The sequence below is a fragment of the Somniosus microcephalus genome, chromosome 32 (assembly GCF_052327205.1).
Source record: "Somniosus microcephalus isolate GS21.2 chromosome 32, FLI_Smic_1.0, whole genome shotgun sequence".
NCBI lineage: Eukaryota > Metazoa > Chordata > Chondrichthyes > Squaliformes > Somniosidae > Somniosus > Somniosus microcephalus.
The window spans coordinates 24,809,141-24,828,288 of NC_141018.1; the positions used below are offsets into that span (position 1 = coordinate 24,809,141).

Genomic DNA, 19,148 nt, shown 5'->3' on the forward strand with positions numbered 1-19,148 from the left:
GGCAGTGTCCTAGGCCCAACCATCTTCAGCTGTTTCATCAATGACCTTCCCTCCATCATAAGGTCAGAAGTGGGGATGTTCGCTGATGATTGCACACTGTTCAGCACCATTCGAGACTCGTCAGATACTGACGCAGTCCGTGTCCATATGCAGCAAGACCTGGACAATATTCAGACTTGGGCTGACAAGTGGCAAGTAACATTCGCACCACACAAGTGCAGGGCAATGACCATCTCCAACAAGCGAGACTCTAACCATCTCCCCTTGACATTCAATGGCATTACCATCGCTGAATCCCCTACTATCAACATTCTGGGGGTTACCATTGATCAGAAACTGAACTGGACCAGCCATATAAATACTGTGGCTACAAGAGCAGGCCAGAGGCTGGGAATTCTGCGGCAAGTGTCTCACCTCCTGACTCCCCAAAGCCTTTCCACCATCTACAAGGCACAAGTCAGGAGTGTGATGGAATACTCTCCACTTGCCTGGATGAGTGCAGCTCCAACAACACTCAAGAAGCTCGACACCATTCAGGATAAAGCAGCCCGCTTGATTGGCACTCCATCCACCACCTTCAACATTCACTCCCTCCAGCACCGGCGCACTGTGGCTGCAGTGTGTACCATCTACAAGATGCACTGCAGCAACTCACCAAGGCTTCTTCAACAGCACCTTCCAAACCCGCGACCTCTACCACTTAGAAGTCAAGGGCAGCAGACGCATGGGAACATCACCACCTACAAGTTCCCCTCCAAGCCACACACCATCCTGACTTGGACCTGTATCGCCGTTCCTTCACTGTCGCTGGGCCAAAATCCTGGAACTCCCTTCCTAACAGCATTGTGGGTGCACCTACACCATATGGACTGCAGCGGTTCAAGAAGGCGGCTCACCACCATCTTCTCAAGGGCAATTAGGGATGGGCACTAAATGCAGGCCTAGCCAGCCAGCGACACCCACATCCCATCAATGAATTAAAAAAAAAGCTATCCAGCCTAATCCCACTTGGTCCGTATCCTTGTAGGTTACGGCACTTCAAGTGCACATCTAAGTACTTTGTATCCCGCCACCACGGAATTAATTTGATCCCACAGGTAATCCACATCATATGCTGTTTGGTTCATTACCGTTTCCTGTGAGCTGCACTGGTCTTATGAAAGTGCCATCAGAGGATAGGCGTCATGGATATTACAGGAATCAAGGGATATGGGGATAGTGCAGGAAAGTGGAGATGAGGTAGAAGATCAGCCATGATCTCATTGAATGGCGGAGCAGGCTCGAGGGGCCGAATGGCCGACTCCTGCTCCTATTACTTATGTTCTTATAAAATCCAGGCTGACACTCCAGTGCAGTACTAAAAAAAGTAAAAGACTTGCAGTTCTACACCGCCTTTCATGACCCCCAGACGTCCCAAAGCGCTTTACAGCCAATGACGTACTTGTTTCTTTGGAAGTGTGGTCACTGTTGTAATGTAGGAAATGCAGCAGCCAATTTGCACACAGCAAGCTCCCACAAACAGCAATGTGAGAATGACCAGATAATCTGTTTTAGTGATGTTGATTGAGGGATCAATATTGGCCAGGACACCAGGGAGAACTCCCCTGCTCTTCTTCGAAATAGTGCCATGGGATCAAAGGGACTGATGAGGGAGTGCTGCACTGTTGGAGGTGTCGTCTTTCAGATGAGAGATCAAACCTAGGCTGCTCTCGCGGATGCGAGTAAAACAACTGTTTCGAAGAGCAGGGGAGTTCTCTCCGGTGTCTTGGCCAATATTTATCCCTCAACCAACATCACTAAAAGAACAAACAGATTATCTGGTCGTTATCACAATGCTGTTTGTGGGAGCTTGCTGTGTGCAAATTGGTTGCCGTGCTTCCTACATTACAACAGTGACTACACTTCAAAAAGTACTTCATTGGCTGTAAAGCACTTTGGCATATCCTGAGGTCGTGAAGGGCGCTATATAAATGCAAGTCTTTCTTTCAATGTAAAAACATCAGTGCTCCGGTATTCCACAGCAGCAGAATAACTAACAGTTGCACACCCTGCCACTCAAGTGCAATGCAAGCAGGGTGGATGAGAGCCTCGTTGCTCAAATCCCATTTACTTTAAGCAGTTCTCTCCGACGACAGGAGCACTGTCGAAAGCGGCGTGTTAATGTGATGGCGCTCCAGTGCTAACATTTGCCCCTTGGGAGGAGGTTTGTCTGATGCCTCCGATCGCTGGGTGACAGACCATGGTAAATATAAACATCAGGGAGGAATGGAAGCAGAAAATCGGACAAGGCGGAATAGACAGCAGTGAACCAGTAGCCTGGGAGAAGAAAAAAAAAGCAGGTTGACACCAAGGATGCAGACCGCCCGCTGAAGATGCATGTTTTTCCTTTAATTACTGACATACAAGCCCCTGCACTCCACTCAACCCGGTGTAATTGGCAGCATTGCACGAGCTGATTATAAAGCGAAATTTCACTCAATTTACAGCTCCGCTTTGATTCAGGTAAGCCTGTCCCTTTAAGTAAACGCAACAAAATATCAGTAAATAGCGTCGCCCAAAAGGCAGCTGGGAAGACCATCTGTCAGCTGCACAGGAAGTTTGCCTCAGGGTCTTGGGTGGCCCTCCCCAGAGTGTGGCTACAAAAAGCAAGCTGGTGGCTTAGTGGGTGTGTCTCATTCTGCAGGTGGTCCATCGTCAGCCAGAAGCCCCTGGCCATCGGGGTGGAGGCTCTTCCCGGTTCACACACAAACACACACGCCAGGTTCCCTTTGAATTTCAGGTCAGCAGCTTTCCAAATTTTTGTTCCCATTCCGATTCCCAGAGGTCGAATTTGTCCCGCGTGTTCATTTTGCTCCTGGCGTAGTAGCCTGCAGATTGATCCAGGAGTTAGTTGTAACGTCATGTGAAGGGATTGCATCAATGCAGATCCATCCAGCTCTCAAATATGACTATGGGCCACCAGGAGAAATGACACCCACTGAACCGCCAACTTCATGTTGCAGCCGCCCGACACCCTGAAGGCAACTTTCAGGGTTATTTTTCCTGCTGCATTTGGGCACTAGCATTTAATGACATTTTGTTGTGTTATTATGGAGAGGGAGCAGAAGAGATTTACTGGAATGGTTCCGGGGATGAGGGATTACGGTTACATGGATAGACTGGAGAAGCTGGGGTTGTTCTCCTTCGAGCAGAAAAGGCTAAGAGGAGATTTGATCAAGGTGTTTACAATCATGACGGGTTTAGATAGAGTAAATAAAGAGAAACTCTTTCCAATGGCTGAAGGGTCGATAACCAGAGGGCACAGATTTAAGGTGATTGGCAAATGAACTAGAGGCGACATGAGGAAAACTTTTTTATGCAACGAGTGGTTAGGATTTGGAATGCACTGCCTGATAGGGTGGTGGAAACATAGAAACATAGAAAAATAGGAGCAGGAGCAGGCATTCAGCACTTCGAGCCTGCTCCGCCATTCAATATAATCATGGCTGATCCTCTATCTCAATACCATATTCCTGCTCTCTCCCCATACCCCTTGATGCCTTTTGCGTCTAGAAATCTATCTATCTCCTTCTTAAATATATTCAGTGACTTGGCCTCCACAGCCTTCTGTGGTAAAGAATTCCACAGTTTCACCACCCTCTGAGTGAAGAAATTTCTCCTCATCTCAGTCCTAAATGTCCTACCCCGTATCCTGAGACTGTGACCCCTCATTCTAGACCCCCCAGCCAGGGGAAACATCCTCCCTGCATCCCAGTCTGCCTAGCCCTGTCAGAATTTTATATGTTTCAATGAGATCCCCTCTCATTCTTCTAAACTCCAGTGAATACAGGCCTAGTCGACCCAATCTCTCCTCATACGACAGTCCTGCCATCCTAGGAACCAGTCTGGTGAACCTTCGCTGCACTCCCTCTAAGGCAAGTATATCCTTTCTTAGGTAAGGAGACCAAAACTGCACACAGATTCAATAGAAGCCTTCATAATGGGTAAATACTTGGAGAAAATATTGCAGGGATATGGGGAACATGCAGGGGAGTGGGACTAACTGGGTTGCTCTTCGAAAGAGCCGGCGCAGACCCGATAGGCCAAATGGTCTCCTTCTGTGCTGTGCTGTTCTATGTTCCCAATTAAAGGGACAGGCTCGCCTGAATCAAAGCGGATTTATAAACGGAGTGAAATTCCACCTTATAGCCAGTTCTTGCCCCATTGCCATTTACATCAGGTTGACTGGAGTTCAGGGGCTTGTATGTCAGGAATCGAAGAAAACTCCATTCCATCGCAGACTCCATGAGTAGACCTTTTTCTTTAGCGGAAACCATTTGATCTAAATCCAGGATTTGGGACAAAGAACAGCAAATGAGACTTTCCCTTTGTACTAACTGCCTACGGAAAGGCCTTCGGAATTCCGATTCATTAGCACAGAACACTTAACTTCGAAAAAGCAAATGAAAATCTGCTGGGGTGGTGGGAGGGGGCGGTGGTGGGGGGGGGGGGGGGGTGAAACACGTCCCGAATGCGGCTGCATACCTTGCCAGACACTTCTCTTCCGCTGCACACCGTAACGAATACAAGTGGGATCTCTGCACGTAAGTGGAGGCTTGGACATAGTACGGGTCTGGCACTAAGTCAGGCAAACCTAAGTGAAAAAGGAAAAAAAAAGGGGAACAGAGAACAAAGTTAACCTCAGGAATCACACATGGCTTTGCACATCAAAGGCCCAGAGCACAGGTATTCAACCTGGGGTCTCCCAGCCCCAAAGGGATCTCCAAGGGGATCACAGCATCCGATTTCTGTCTGTTAACTTACCAAGATGTTATTTCTGTTTCTCTATACTAATAAAAATGAATCTTTTCTCCATATCATTGCACAGTTGTCCTTTTAGGTGTCTGACATGGGCTTTCAGAGGTTGGGAAAGGGGAGTTCCTGAAGAAGGTGTCAATATCTGATCGGAGTCCCCCGGATTGTGCCAATATAAACAGGGGGAGGGGATCCTTAAGAATGTGCCAATATATAGGGGGGGTCCTTAGGAATGAGTCAATCTATATGGGAGGTCCTTAGGAATATGTCAATATATATGGGGGGTCCTTAGGAATATGTTTATATGGGGGTCTTTAGGAATGTGCCAATATATATGGGGGGTCCTTAGGAATATTTAATATATATGGGGGGTCCTTAGGAATTTGCCAATATATATGAGGGGTCCTTAGGAATGTGCCAATATATATGGGGGCTCCTTAGGAATGTGCCAATATATATGGGGGCTCCTTAGGAATGTGTCAATATATATGGGGGCCCTTAGGAATGTGTCAATATATATGGGGGCCCTTAGGAATGTGTCAATATATATGGGGGCCCTTAGGAATGTGCCAATATATATGGGGGCTCCTTAGGAATGTGTCAATATATATGGGGGCCCTTAGGAATGTGTCAATATATATGGGGGCCCTTAGGAATGTGTCAATATATATGGGGGCCCTTAGGAATGTGTCAATACTGTATATATGGGGGGTCCTTAGGAATGTGTCAATATATATGGGGCTCCTTAGGAATATGCCAATATATATGGGGGCCCTTAGGAATGTGCCAATATACATGGAGGGGGTCCTTAGGAATGTGCCAAAATTTGCAGGGGGTCCCCAGGAATGTGACAATATATGTGGGGGTCCCCAAGAATGCCCCAATATACGCCGGGGGTCCCCCAGAAAATGCCAACATTTACACTGGCGATCCCCAACCTCCCTCCAACAGAAACATTTGAAAACCGCTGGCTGAGGTAGTGATCTACTATTGCAAATATTTCTACATTGCATACTTCTATATTCTGCAAGAAGAAAAACTGTACTGCAACAATATTGGTTCTATCAAATGGTGTTGTAAAGCTTCAACTCAATCACTTGTATTAACTTTCCATCACCTGCACACTTCAAACCTCCCTCAGAGTGCCACATGTATTAATTTTTGAAAACCATCTTCACTTTCCTTCTCTTCTCTCCTGTCTCATGTAGAGATACATCATGGGCATCAGTGGCATCACCCTCGAGTTCTGAACATCTTATATCACCCCTTGAGTTACAGTCAATCTGATGTAACCGATCCCCGTCGACAGTGGGGCAAGAGCTGCAAATAAAGGGGACTTGGACTCAATTTATAGAACGGCTTTGATTCAGGTGAGCCTGTCCTTTTAAATACAATCACATAATATTGGTAACCCAAATGCAGCTGTTAAACAAAAGCGTCACCTAAGGGCGTTGGTTGCAGCCATCCAAGTAGGTTGGTGGCTTTGTGGGCAAGCTCCCATTTGGCCTGGAGGCCCAGCTATTCAGGGGGAGATTCTTCCCTGTTCAGATAACAGATGACATAGAAGCAGGCCATTCGGCCCAACTGGTCCATGCTGTTGTTTATGCTCCACATGAGCCTCCTCCCACCCTATGTCATCTAACCCTATCAGCATATCCTGCTATTCCTTTCTCCCTCATGTGCTTATCCAGCTTCCTCTTAAATGTATCTGTGCTATTTGTCTTAACCACTCCCTGTGGTAGCGAGTTCCACATTCTCACCACTCTCTGGTTAAAGAAGTTTCTCCTGACTTCCCTTTTGGATTTATTGGTGACTATCTTTTACTTACGGCCCCTAGTTTTGGTCTCCCTCACAAGTGAAAACACCTTCTCTACGGCTAATTTTTCCAAAAAGTTCTAAAGGCTCAATTTGAACTTCAGGCTTTAGTGAAGGGTACAGAAACTACCAATAAAAACAAGCTAACACGATCGCAAAATACTGCAGATGCTGGAAATCCGAAATAACAACAGAAAATGCTGGAAAAACTCAGCAGGTCAGGCAACATCCGTGGAGAGAAATTAGAGTCAACGTTTCAGGTCAAAACCCTTTATCAAGACTAAAGAGGCACAGGGAATGAAATAGATTAAGAGGCCGGGCTGCGATCGAACAAAAGAGAAGAGACATTAAGAGGTATTCATAATGAGACGAGATGGTGATAGGACTAGTGGAGACAAAAGACGGCTCTAGATTAGGTGTGAAATGCGCTGGCAGAATGGGAGACAGCTGCCATGTGGGAGAGAGAAAAAAATAGGAAAGGGGGGGAGAAAAAAAACCAAAACAAAGGTGTGGATGGAAAATATAAGTAAAAATATAATAGGGGCCGAGGTTCCGATCTGAAATTGTTGAACTCGATATTGAGTCCGGAAGGCTGTAAAGTGCCTAATCGGAAGATGAGGTGCTGTTCCTCGAATTTACGTTGAGCTTCCGTGGAACAATGCAAGAGGCCAAGGATGGTGAGGTCCGAGTGGGAATGGGGCGGTGAATTAAAATGACAGGCGACCGGAAGCTCGGGGTCACCCTTACGGACTGAACGGAGGTGTTCCGCAAAGCGGTCACCCAATCTGCGTTTGGTCTCCCCAATGTAGAGGAGACCGCATCGTGAGCAGCGAATACAGTATACCAGATTGCAAGAAGTACAAGTAATAAAAACAAGCTATTTTCTAATTAAGGCCAGCGTGATTTCTTCCTGTTCATCGTTGCTGTTAGGAGCAAACTCTGGTTAACTGCACTGGTTTTACCCACGTTTCCAGACTCAATTCACATCCACATTCTGTCTCACCCCTCACTGACTCTCCGCTGACCCAGGCTAAGAACAAAGGTCATGGCTCGTACTATCTAGAGCCAAAGCCTCCTTTCTTTCACGTTTTTAAAAACAATATTCTGGCCCTTAATTTTTTGCCCTCTTCTCGAAGGAGCTCTGGTACTGGTCAATCCCTGGTACCTGGCCAGGGGAACAAGCATGTGTGAGGCTGGACAGCAACAACGGGCATCCTATTCAACATGAGGAATATCACAACAGAGCCTTATTGGATCCCTGCAATATAGAAGGTTAAGGAATGATTTGATTGAGGTCTTTAGGATTTTGAGAGGAATTGATACAGTCGATAGAGAGAAACTTTTTGCACTAGTGGGGGAAGCTAGGACAAGGGGACAACCTTAAAATCAGAGCCAGGCCACTCAGGAGAGAAGTTACGCAACACTTCTTCACACAAAGAGTGGTAGAAGTGGGGAATTCACTCGCTCAAAAAGCAGTAGATGCTAGCTGAATTAATAATTTTAAATCTGAGGTTGATAGATTTTTGCGAGATAAGGGTATAAAAGGATTGGAGCAAAGGCCGGTGGATGGAGTCAAGATACAAATCAGCCATGATCTCATTGAATGGCAGAACTGACTCGAGGGGCTGAATGGCCTCCTTCTGTTCCTATGTTGACCTGTCTTCAGTCAATATCCCCCACTTATAGACAATTTGCAGAAGGAATCCTTGAATAGCCGTGGGAAAGGGAATCTCCGGCTGATGCTTCCCTTTCACCAGTCGGGTGGGACAAGGACACGGTGGGATGGGGAAATGAGGGTGAGGATTTTCAAATCAACGCATCGGGGACTATGGAGACAATCGGTGAGGAGAGGGGCAGCAGGGGTACAGAACGCTGCACAGGATGCAGCAGTGAGCATTAGGACAAGTTGGAGTTTGTGGCGGTGGAACTCAGGAGGTTGATGAGGACAGTGTTGGAGGAGTCACGCCGGGAGGGTGGGGTGGGGGTGGGGTGGGTTATGAAGGCCTGGATGACTTTTAGCAGCAATGGGGGCGAAGTAGAGGCAGCGACAAGCAATGACACAGAAGTGGAACTAGAGGGGGAGAAATTCAGTATCGCCCCGTTTGGGGCGCTAACTTCAGCGCCACGGAAAAATTAGCGCGCCCGCGCCGGAAATTGGTCAGTTGCGCCCTAAAGAGAAGCGGGGCACTACTGGAAGCGCCCCGCCTCCCTCTTGGGGCGCTGCAAGTGAATATCGTGGCGCTATGTGCCGCAGTGCCACACGCTGCGGCACGTCGCGCTGCGGTATTGCAGGCCTTCCTCCCCTTCTTAAAGGGGAGGGGCCTTGTGCAGCGCGATCTGGGGCCCAGCTGGGCTCCCGAGGATCGCGCGTGCAGGCAAAAGAGCCCGGCACCGAAGAGAAGTGCCGGGCTTTTGGAATGCAGCCGGCACTCCGCGGGGGGGGAGGGGGGGGGTTCAGGAGGCCGGGGACGGGAGCGCAGGCAGGTGCTGGCAGGCGACCAACAACAAAAATGGCCGCCCCGCACCTCTCCTTTAATTTGTGCCTCCCCGGCCGCAGGTAGGCCCCCCTGAACCCGTTGGACATAGCGTCTGGCGGTAAATCAGGGGGCACTCTCGAAGATCGCGGCCGGAGCATGAGCGGGGCACTGCGCACACCGATGACATCATTGCTAGCGGTGCAGCGCTACCGGTTAGCGCTACCACTAACCTCCCGCTGAATTTGGCGGGAGGCGTGGGCAGTGCCGCGCCCGGGCGCCAGTTGGTTTGCGCTCCACTTAGCGCCCTCTTAAGGCACTAACGGGTGGTGCAACCAACTGAATTTTTCCCCCAGAGAGTTTTGGTAATAGTAAGGCTATGGAATTTAGGGTTGGAACTCTGGCTGGAGGTATTGCTGGAGGTACCATCACATGATCCTCCCACCTCCAATCGACCCACCCCCACACTCCCGCCATTGGTCGTTCAACACAACCATCTACGCGGTGCCCCCCCCTTTCCCACGCCAATTGGAAAGTGAATAGACTCTTCATTACCCAATTGAAAGACTGTCAGCCATCCGCCCCCAACCACCCGCCTACAATCTCTTAATATTTTTATAATTAATAAACAAGTGTTAAAGAAAATTAAAAAAACATGTTCTTAAAAATCGGCTCTATGCTTTTCTCCAAGGATTGCTGGAAGCAGCATCTAGGAGATTAATCTTTAATTCCTGGAGACTCCAGGGCAATCCATTTTTTATATTCGTTTATGGGATGTGGGCGTCGCTGGCAAGGCCAGCATTTATTGCCCATCCCTAATTGCCCCTTGAGAAAGTGGTGGTGAGCCACCTTCTTGAACCGCTGCAGTCCGTGTGGTGAAGGTGCTCCCACAGTGCTGTTAGGGAGGGAGTTCCAGGATTTTGGCCCAGCGACGATGAAGGAACGGCCGATATATTTCCAAGTCAGGATGGTGTGTGACTTGGAGGGGAACTTGGAGGTGGCGGTGTTCCCACGCGCCTGCTGCCCTTGTCCTTCTAGGTGGAAGAGGTCGCGGGTTTGGGAGGTACTGCCGAAGAAGCCTTGGTGAGTTGCTGCAGTGCATCTTGTAGATGGTACACACTGCAGACACAGTATGCTGGTGGTGGAGGGAGTGAATGTTCAAGGTGGTGGATAGGGTGCCAATCAAGCGGGCTGCTTTGTCCAGGATGGTGTCGAGCTTCTTGAGTGTTGTCGGAGCTGCACTCATTCAGGCACGTGGAGAGTATTCCATCACACTCCTGACTTGTGCCTTGTAGATGGTGGAATGGCTTTGATGAGTCAGGAGGTGAGGCACTCGCTGCAGAATACCTAGCCTCTGACCTGCTCTTGTTGCCACAGTATTTATGTGGCTGGTCCAGTTAAGTTTCCTGGAGAGTTAGAAACCCGAATGGGGTTTGAGGTTCAGCTCAGTGTCAAACAGGGCACCAAGGTTGCGCCCTATTGAGTTAGCAGTCGGGGGGGCAGGGTGGGGGGGGAGATGGGGAGGAGTTGACAGATTCGAAGGCTAGGGCACAGAGGTTTCTGGCAGGAGTGACTTTGATTTTGCCAGGTCTGGATGATCCATGAGATGAGGTCAAACAAGCAATAGAACAGTAGAGTACTGTCCGTGCAGTCAAGGGTGGTGGGGGAGAGGCAGAGCTGGGTTACATTCTGTTTACAAATGAAAATACAAATGATATCCTTACAGCGTTTCCCAACCAGATCCTGCTGAGATTCCCAAATGTTCAAATCCTAGTCTCAACTGTGTCATTTTGGTCGAGCAGGGAGAAGGGGTCACTGCTTTTTTTGATCTAAATAAATGACCTGGATATTGGAATATACAGAGTAGAATTTCTAAATTTGCCAATGGCACCAAACTTGGGGGCGTGGGAAACAGTGAGGATGATACCAATTAACTGCAACAGGACATAGAAAGGCTAGCAGAATGGGCAGACAAGTGGCAGATGGAATTTAATACAGAGAAGGGTGAGGTGGTGCATTTTGGCAGAAGGAACAGGGAGAGGCAATATGCACTTAATAGCACAGTTTTAAAGATTGTGCAGGGACAGAGGGACCTGGGAGTTAATGTGCATAGGTCCCTGAGGTGGCAGGACATATTGAGAGAGTGGTTAGCAAAGCATATGGGATCTTGGGCTTCATAAATAGAGGTATTGAGTACAAAAGTGGAGAAGTTATGCTGAACTTTTATAAAGTGAGGTTCGGCCACAACTGGAATATTGCGTCCAGTTCTGGTCACCACACTTTAGGAAGGATGTGAAGGCCCTTGAGAGGTTGCAGAGGAGATTTATCAGAATAGTTCCGGGGATGGGGGATCTGAGCTACAATGACAAGTTGGAGAAGCTGGGCTTGTTTTCATTAGAGCAAAGGAGGTTGTGGGGTGATTTGATCGAGGTGTACAAGATTATGATAGTTTTGGATAGGCTAGACGGGGAAAGGCTGTTCCCACTAGTTGATGGTACAAGGACTAGGGGACACAGATTTAAGGTTTTGGGCAAGAGATACAGGGGGGATGTGAGGAAAATCTTTTTTACGCAGCGAGTGGTGAGGACCTGGAACTCGCTGCCGACAGAAGTAGTGGAAGCGGAGACACTCAATGTTTTCAAGGGGAGGCTGGATAGGCATTTGAGGGAAATAAACTTGCAGGGCTACGGGGATAGAGCGGGGGAATGGGACTGACTGGATTGCTGTACAGAGAGCCGGCACGGACTCGATGGGCCGAATGGCCTCCTTCTGCGTCGTTCTGGCTCTATGAGGGAAAAATTCGGTTGCGTTGCGCCTCCCATTAGCACCCTAAGAGGGCGCTAAATGAGCGCAAAGCAACTAGCGCCCGAGCTCGGCACCGCCAACGCCTCCCGTGAAATTCAGCGGGAGTTTAGCGGCGGCGGTAACCGTTAGCGCCCTGCGATGCTGCACCGCCAGCGATGATGTCATCGCTGTATGCAGCGCCCCGCTTGCAATCTTCGGAAGCGCCCCCTGACTTACCGCCGGACGCTATGTCCGACAGGGTCAGGGGGGCCTACCTGCGGCCAGGGCGGCACTATTTAAAGGCGAGGTGCCGGGCAGCCATTTTTGGTGCTGGCCGCCTGCCAGCACCTGCCTTGGCTGCCGTCCCCTCGCAGCGCCCCAAGAGGGAGGTGCGGTGCTTCCAGTAGCACTCCACTTCCCTCTTGGGGCGCGACCACTCAATTTCGGTCGCAGGGGCGCTAATTTTTTCGGGGCGTTAAAATTAACGCCCCGGCGAAGTTAGCGCCCCAAAGGGGGCGCGACTCAAATTTTCCCCCTATGACTCTATGGGGTAAAAATTGGGTAGTCCTTTGGGCGTTACCTTCGCCGGGGCGCCAATTTTAGCGTCTCCGCGACCGATTTTCCCAGGTAGCACCCCGAGAGGGAGGAGGGGCGCTACTGGAAGCGCCCCGCGTCCCTCCTGGGGCACTGCAAGCCAATATCACGGTGCTACGTGTAACAGGGGGCATAAATAAACCAAGTTTAACCCCTATGACTCTAAGGGGAGGCCCAGACCAGAGACTCAACCACTTACTTAAAGGGAGAGCTTCTCTCACACATCTCACAGCGGTTAGTTAGAGAGGAGGTCTGAAGCAAGTCACCTGCTCACCTCAGCCAAAATCTGACGGGCACCAGAATAGCTGTTATTTAATCTGACTAAGTTCAGTATCAAACCGTGGCTCAGTGGGTAACGCCCTTGCCTCTGAATCAGTCCCACTCCATGAAACTTGAGCACAAATATCCAAGCTGACACTCCCAGTGCAGTGCTGAGGGAGTGCTGCACTGTCGGAGGTGCCGTCTTTCGGATGAGGCGTTAAACCGAGGCCCCGTCTGGTCTCTCAGGTGGGCATAAAAGATCCCATGGCACTATTTCGAAGAAGAGCAGGGGAGTTCTCCCCAGTGTCCTGGGCCAATATTTATCCCTCAATCAACATCACTAAAACAGATTAGCTGGTCATTATCACATTGCTGTTTGTGGGAGCTTGCTGTGCGCTAACTGGCTGCCGCGTTTGCTACATTCAAGAGTGACTACACTTCACAAAGTACTTCATTGACTGTAAAGTGCTTTGAGATGTCCGGTGGTTGCGAAAGGCGCTATATAAATGCAAGTCTTTCTTTCAAACACTAATCATAGTTAATTTATAGGATACATTTACTACATTGAATTAGCTCAACTGAAAAGGGAAAAAACTACAGTTACAGACAAACTGTGTCACAACTCAAAGGGCTTCACATACAATCAATTGTCTTCAAGTACATTGACTTATTAGTTGGGCAACTTGGCAGCCATTGTGCACATAGCAAGATCCCATGTACAGCAGTCTGATCTTGTTTGAGGGATGAAAGTTGACCAGGTTGTCAGGAATAGTCTCTTCTTCTTCTTCAAATAGTGCCATGAGATCTTTAGCATTCAGCTGAGCCATCGGGACAGCGGGGGGGTGGGGGACGAGGCCTCAGTTTAACGTCTCATCCAAAGGACAGCACCTTCCACAATGCAGACCTTTCTGATCACTGCGCTGGAGTAAAAGCCTAGACTATGAGCTCAAGTCCTATTGCGGGGCTCAAATTGGGACTTAGAGAAATTCAGCAAGCCCGGGGTGCTCGGAGTAGAGCCTCTCTCGACAGGAATTGGAGACGGGCCAAGGGGCGGGAAGACGATTGTTCCAACCCGTCACCTGTGCTCTCACCTAATAAACTCACGTCCCTCACTTTTTTTTTCCAGACTCTGAAATGAATGTCCAGTGCTCATGAAAACAAGAAGTGAGCACTGTTAATGTTTAGATATATCAATGGCCTAAATATTTATATTTCCTTCAAAGTATTTACACTAAAAGGAAGAAAGCAAGCAAGAAGGATGTAACCTCTGCCATTTTGATAATCTTCTTAGATAAACAGTTTAACCAGGAATTATTTAAAAAGGTCCAAACACTTAAAAATAAAAATTTACAAACAGAAGTCCTTTCCTAACCTATAGCAATAAAATGTTTCTTCCAAGCTGGCAGTGTGGAACAACATGGTACAAAGTGGCACCATGGCCAGTGAACTGATGGAAAAATGCACCCTAGTGTAGGGCACCAGCGATTTTTACCACAAGCCAAGATCTGTATCTCAGTTGGGCACTTGGAGGGGGCACAGAGTTAAAGGGAAGACCCTCATGGTCAGGTGTACATTTATCAGTGTCCTGGGTCAACTTTCCCATCTCCTACCCTCTCGAAGAAACATAGAAACATAGAAGATAGGAGCAGGAGTAGGCCATTCGGCCCCTCGAGCCCGCTCCGCCATTTAATGAGATCATGGCTGATCATCCAAACTCAGTACCCTGTCCCTGCCTTCTCCCCATATCCCTTGATCCCTTTACCCTCAAGAAATATATCCAACTCCTTCTTGAATATATTTCATGAATTGGCCTCAACTGCCCTGTGTGGCAGAGAATTCCACAGGTTCACCACTCTCTGGGTGAAGAAATTCCTCCTCATCTCGGTCCTAAATGGCTTACCCCTTATCCTTAGACTGTGACCCCTGGTTCTGGACTCCCCCGCCATCGGGAACATCCTTCCTGCATCTAGTCTGTCTAGTCCTGTTAGAATTTTATGGCCTAGAAATTCGGTGGGCTGCGCCACCAGTTAGCGCCTAAAGAGGGCACTCAGTGGCTTTAGCGCCACTGGCCACGCCTCCCGCGATATTTAGTGGGGCGCTAATGGCGGCGTTATCCTGTAGCGCTGCGCCGCCTCCGTTGACGTCATCGGTGTGCGCAGCGCCCCGCTACCACCCCGAGCGCAATATTGGGTCGCGCCCCCCCCCCGTAGCGCCGGTCGCAAATCGCGACCGGTTCACGGGGCCTACCTGTGGCGATAGTGGCGCAAATTAAGGTGGAGGTGCGGGGCGGCCATTTTTTTCGGTGGCCGCCTGCCAGCACCTCCTCGCGCCGCCCTCCCCAGCCTCCTGATCCCCCACCCCCCGGGCAGTGCCGGCTGTGTCCCAAGAGCCCGGCACTTCTCCTCAGTGCCGGGCTCTTTTGCCGGCATTCGCGATCGGTCATCGTGCTGGTGCAGGCCCCTCCCCCTTAAGAAGGAGAGGAAGGCCTGCAGTAGCGCAGCGCGCCGTGCCGCAGCGTGTGGTGCTGCGGCACTTAGCGCTGCGATATTCAGTTTGAGCGCCCCAAGCGGGACGCGGGGAGCCTCGAGCAGCGCCCCGAGTCCCTCTTGGGGTGCTCCAACTGAATATTGGGAGGGCGCAAGCGGCTCCGCCCGGAGCGCAAATTCTGGCGCCCAGGCGAGCTTGGCGCCCCAAACGCGGCGCCACCGAATTTTTAGCCCTATAAGTTTCAATGAGATCCCCTCTCATTCTTCTAAACTCTAGCGAATATAAGCCTAAACGACCCAACCTCTCCTCATACGTCATTCCTGCCATCCCAGGTATCAGTCTGGTGAATCTTCGCTGCACTCTCTCCATGTAAAGAACATCCTTCCTCAGAGGGTGCAGGGGGCGAGAAAATGGTCTTGGGGAGGTGGCAGAGGAATAATTTTTGTCCAATTTTCTCTCCTTTCTCGAAAGCTCAACCACTCCCCAGTCGCCCTCCCCCGTGCCTTGTTCAAGTAGGCACTGTACATGTGCGAACCTTGACTGCGAGCGCTGGCAGACTACCCAGCTGTGGAAGACATCACAATGGCGACTGACACTGTCCCGCAATCTGGCATCCAGGGATCTGCACCTCCTTGGGCTGGTATGCAGCGAACAGGGGCGGGGGAATCTGGCTCACTTTCTTCCCCTAACCCAGGGTGCCATGACTAACTGAAGTGCCCCTAACACTGCCTGCCAGAGAGAGCTAACACAGCAACGACTTTGGTACCTTGCTGGTTTGCATAGCATGGAGATGAGACTTGACCTCCGAGTTAACAGAGGGGCCCCTAGAGAACAGAGGAAGAACTTTGAAGCAGAAGGGATAGACCAGTAATAGAGACACTGAAATACTCAGATGCTTGGTTTTTCTTACAATGCCAAAAAATAGTGCTTCTCTGTATGCTGCAGATCCAGATGCAAGTGGCCTAGATTTTCCCAATTGGTTGTAAGCCTGAATGGAAATTTTGGCAGATTTAAAGTCCTGCAGCAGATCAGACAACCATGTTTTTTTTGTTCCAAAGTTCAAAATAGCAAGTTTCAGAGCCGAGAAGAATGCCTACCAACAGCACAGAAGGTCATAGAGCAGCCCACTCCTCCGAAGGGGTCGTAGAGATGCTTCAAGAATGTGAGGCAGAGGAAGGAAGTTCTCTTCTGCACCGAGTGCCAGGAAGAGCAAGGGGGGGTGCACTTTCCGCCCCCCACCCCCCATCCTTTACCTGAAGTGTTCTTTCACTCTCATCCTTGCATGCTTCAGCCCAAAAGAATCTTCCCATCTAATGAAGCATGTATACGTCATCACATTCACTGTGGGCTGAATGCTGACACTTGGGTATTATTGCGCGCCATCATGGATGTTCTCATTTTTACTCCTCTTGTAGAAGACAGTCCATTAAAATGTTGAAGGAACACTTACAGAAGGAGGACCCTCCTAACTTCAGACCTTACACTGTATGAGGAAGAAAACCTCAAAACGCTCAGAAAGGAGACCATGGAGGGTAAAGGAAATGGGGAACTACGAGAGCCACCAATTCAGGGTTCATTACCAATTTCTGCTGCTCTTCCTGTTCCCTTATTTAGTAACTGCAAGCAAAAACTAGGCCTCTACTACGTTATTCCTTCTTCTGAAAACTGTATGGGAAGGGTACACATCAGACCACCACCATAACCTGTCTTCCTCTTCTCTTTCCCTAGATGTGCCCACTTCACAGCACACTGGATCACTCAGGTCATAGAGCCTAGGGGAGTGGACTAGCAACCCAGGTTGACATGAATCAGTCATTCATGAAAGAAAGACTTATGAAATAATACTGTGCGGCCTACGGGTGGCGCTGTCCAGGGAGAGTATAAATACTCGGGCACAGGCCCAGCTTGCGCAGGACATTCTTAACAGGAACTAGTGAAGGACACAATTAGACCTCCATGTTGTAAAACAGTTGATTAAAGCTTTGTTTAATGCTTAGACCAAGTGCCTAGTAGTTTTTTTACATCACAGGTCATGAGTTCAAATCCCACCATGGCAACTAAATTCAACAAATCTAGTAATCTGCCATCAGACAATGGTGAAAACAGCCAGATTATTGTAAAAACACAACTGGTTAACTAATGTCCTTCAGTGAAGGGAACCTGCCACCCTTACCCAGTCTACATATATGTGACCCCCATTCAACACAACGTGGTTAACTCTTAATGTCTTCAGGGTAACCAGAGAGGGGGCAAAAAATACTGCCTTGCCGGTATTGTCCGCACCCCAAGAACAAAAAGGGTCAGATGCTTGATCCAGCTAATTGGCAGGTCTAACGTCAACACAATTATGGATCCATTCAAGTCCCTTCCTTGCCTTGCAAACCTGCTAGAAAGCGTTGCGAGATTCAACGGAGGAAAGTTGTTTGCAGTTTAAACGTGAATTTCTTTTCCATTTGAACAAAAAGGGTGATTTATAGGGTAAGCTAGAGAAGATGCATTGGGCGAAACACGGGGTATATTTCTATGCGGATTCTCCATAATGTTGGTGGCAGGATCCTGACGTAAGAAAACTACTAGGCACTTGGTCTAAGCATTAAACAAAGCTTTAATCAACTGTTTTACAACATGGAGGTCTAGTTGTGTCCTTCACTAGTTCCTGTTAAGAATGTCCTGCGCAAGCTGGGCCCGTGCCCGAGTATTTATACTCTCCCTGGACAGCGCCACCCACAGGCCGCTCAGTATTATTTCATAAGTCTTTCTTTCATGAATGACTGATTCATGTCAGATCCCAGAAAAATAGTGCGGGGTTTCCACAGCTCATCTGCCAAAGTTATGGTGGATGAACGGGAAAACTCCCGTGGAAATTCATCCGCACATTTACGAGTAGGAGTAGCTTGTGGTGACACAGAAGAAAGAAGCTACATTTCCCGACCTCGGGATGCCCCCAAGCACTTCACAGCCAATTAATTACTTTTGAATTGTAGTCAGTTGTAATGTAGGGAAAAAATTCGACAGCCAATTTCTGCACAGCAAGCTCCCACAAACAGCAATGAGATAAGTGACCAGATAATCTGTTTTAGTGATGCTGGTTGAGGGATAAATGTTGGCCAGGACCCTGGGGAGAAGATCCTCGCTCTTCCTCAAAATGGCAAATGAGATCTTTCACATCCACCCACGGGCAGACAGAGCTTAGGAGGAGGCACCTACTTCCCGAGGACCAGCTCAGTGTCCCGTCTTGGCTGATGAGCCAGAGCATTTGGAACTCGTGGATCTTGCTTTCAAAGGATGCTTTCTGAACATTAAGCTTTGATGGGAATCTTTAATCAGACTGAGCATACCGTACTCAACAACAACTTGCATTTATATAGCGCCTTTAACATAGTAAAATGTCCCAAGGCGATTCTGGAGATTACTTAGCTTGAATGGACAGAAAACTGTGCAACCCGCAAATCGAGCGAATGGACTTCCGAGCCTGAATTCCCTAAATGCACTCCCAGCATTGGAAGCACAGAATTGTACAATTTACCCCGGTAATCTTTTTTGATTGTAAAATGCGAGACTAGAGATTAAAACAGTGGATCAGGCTCACAGCGAAGGTTAGCGCCGCGTTAACTAATTGGCCCGGATATTCCGGTCCCTACGGGTGTGTACGCACTGTGCACCCTCCCGTAGGGACATCGGAAATGCTGGTTTTAGGCATGCACAGCGCATGCGCTGAAAACGGCATTTCCAATCTGTCAAGAAAGCTCTCGACAGATGATCCTCCGGCTGCCCTGGAGAAGGGCCTCTGCGGCGGAAAGTTCCGCTTTCTGGAGACCCTCCGCCCGCAGAAAACCCTTACAATTCTTACACCTGGTAAAAGCCTGCGTAAGGCCTGCTTTTACCAGGATAAGAGTTGAAAAAAAGTTTTTTAAAAAGTAAAAAAAATTTCACTGATTT

The 19,148-nt window shown here is 48.9% G+C and overlaps 1 protein-coding gene across 1 annotated transcript in view; it reads right to left on the minus strand.

The window, feature by feature from the left end:
- The window catches only part of loxl1 (lysyl oxidase-like 1), a 119,348-nt gene that overhangs the window by 77,227 nt on the left and 22,973 nt on the right, over positions 1–19,148 (minus strand). The window contains exon 2 of the mRNA XM_085972228.1: positions 4,525–4,633. Within this exon, the coding sequence (XP_085828354.1) occupies positions 4,525–4,633 (109 nt within the window). The remainder of the gene's footprint in view (positions 1–4,524; positions 4,634–19,148) is intronic.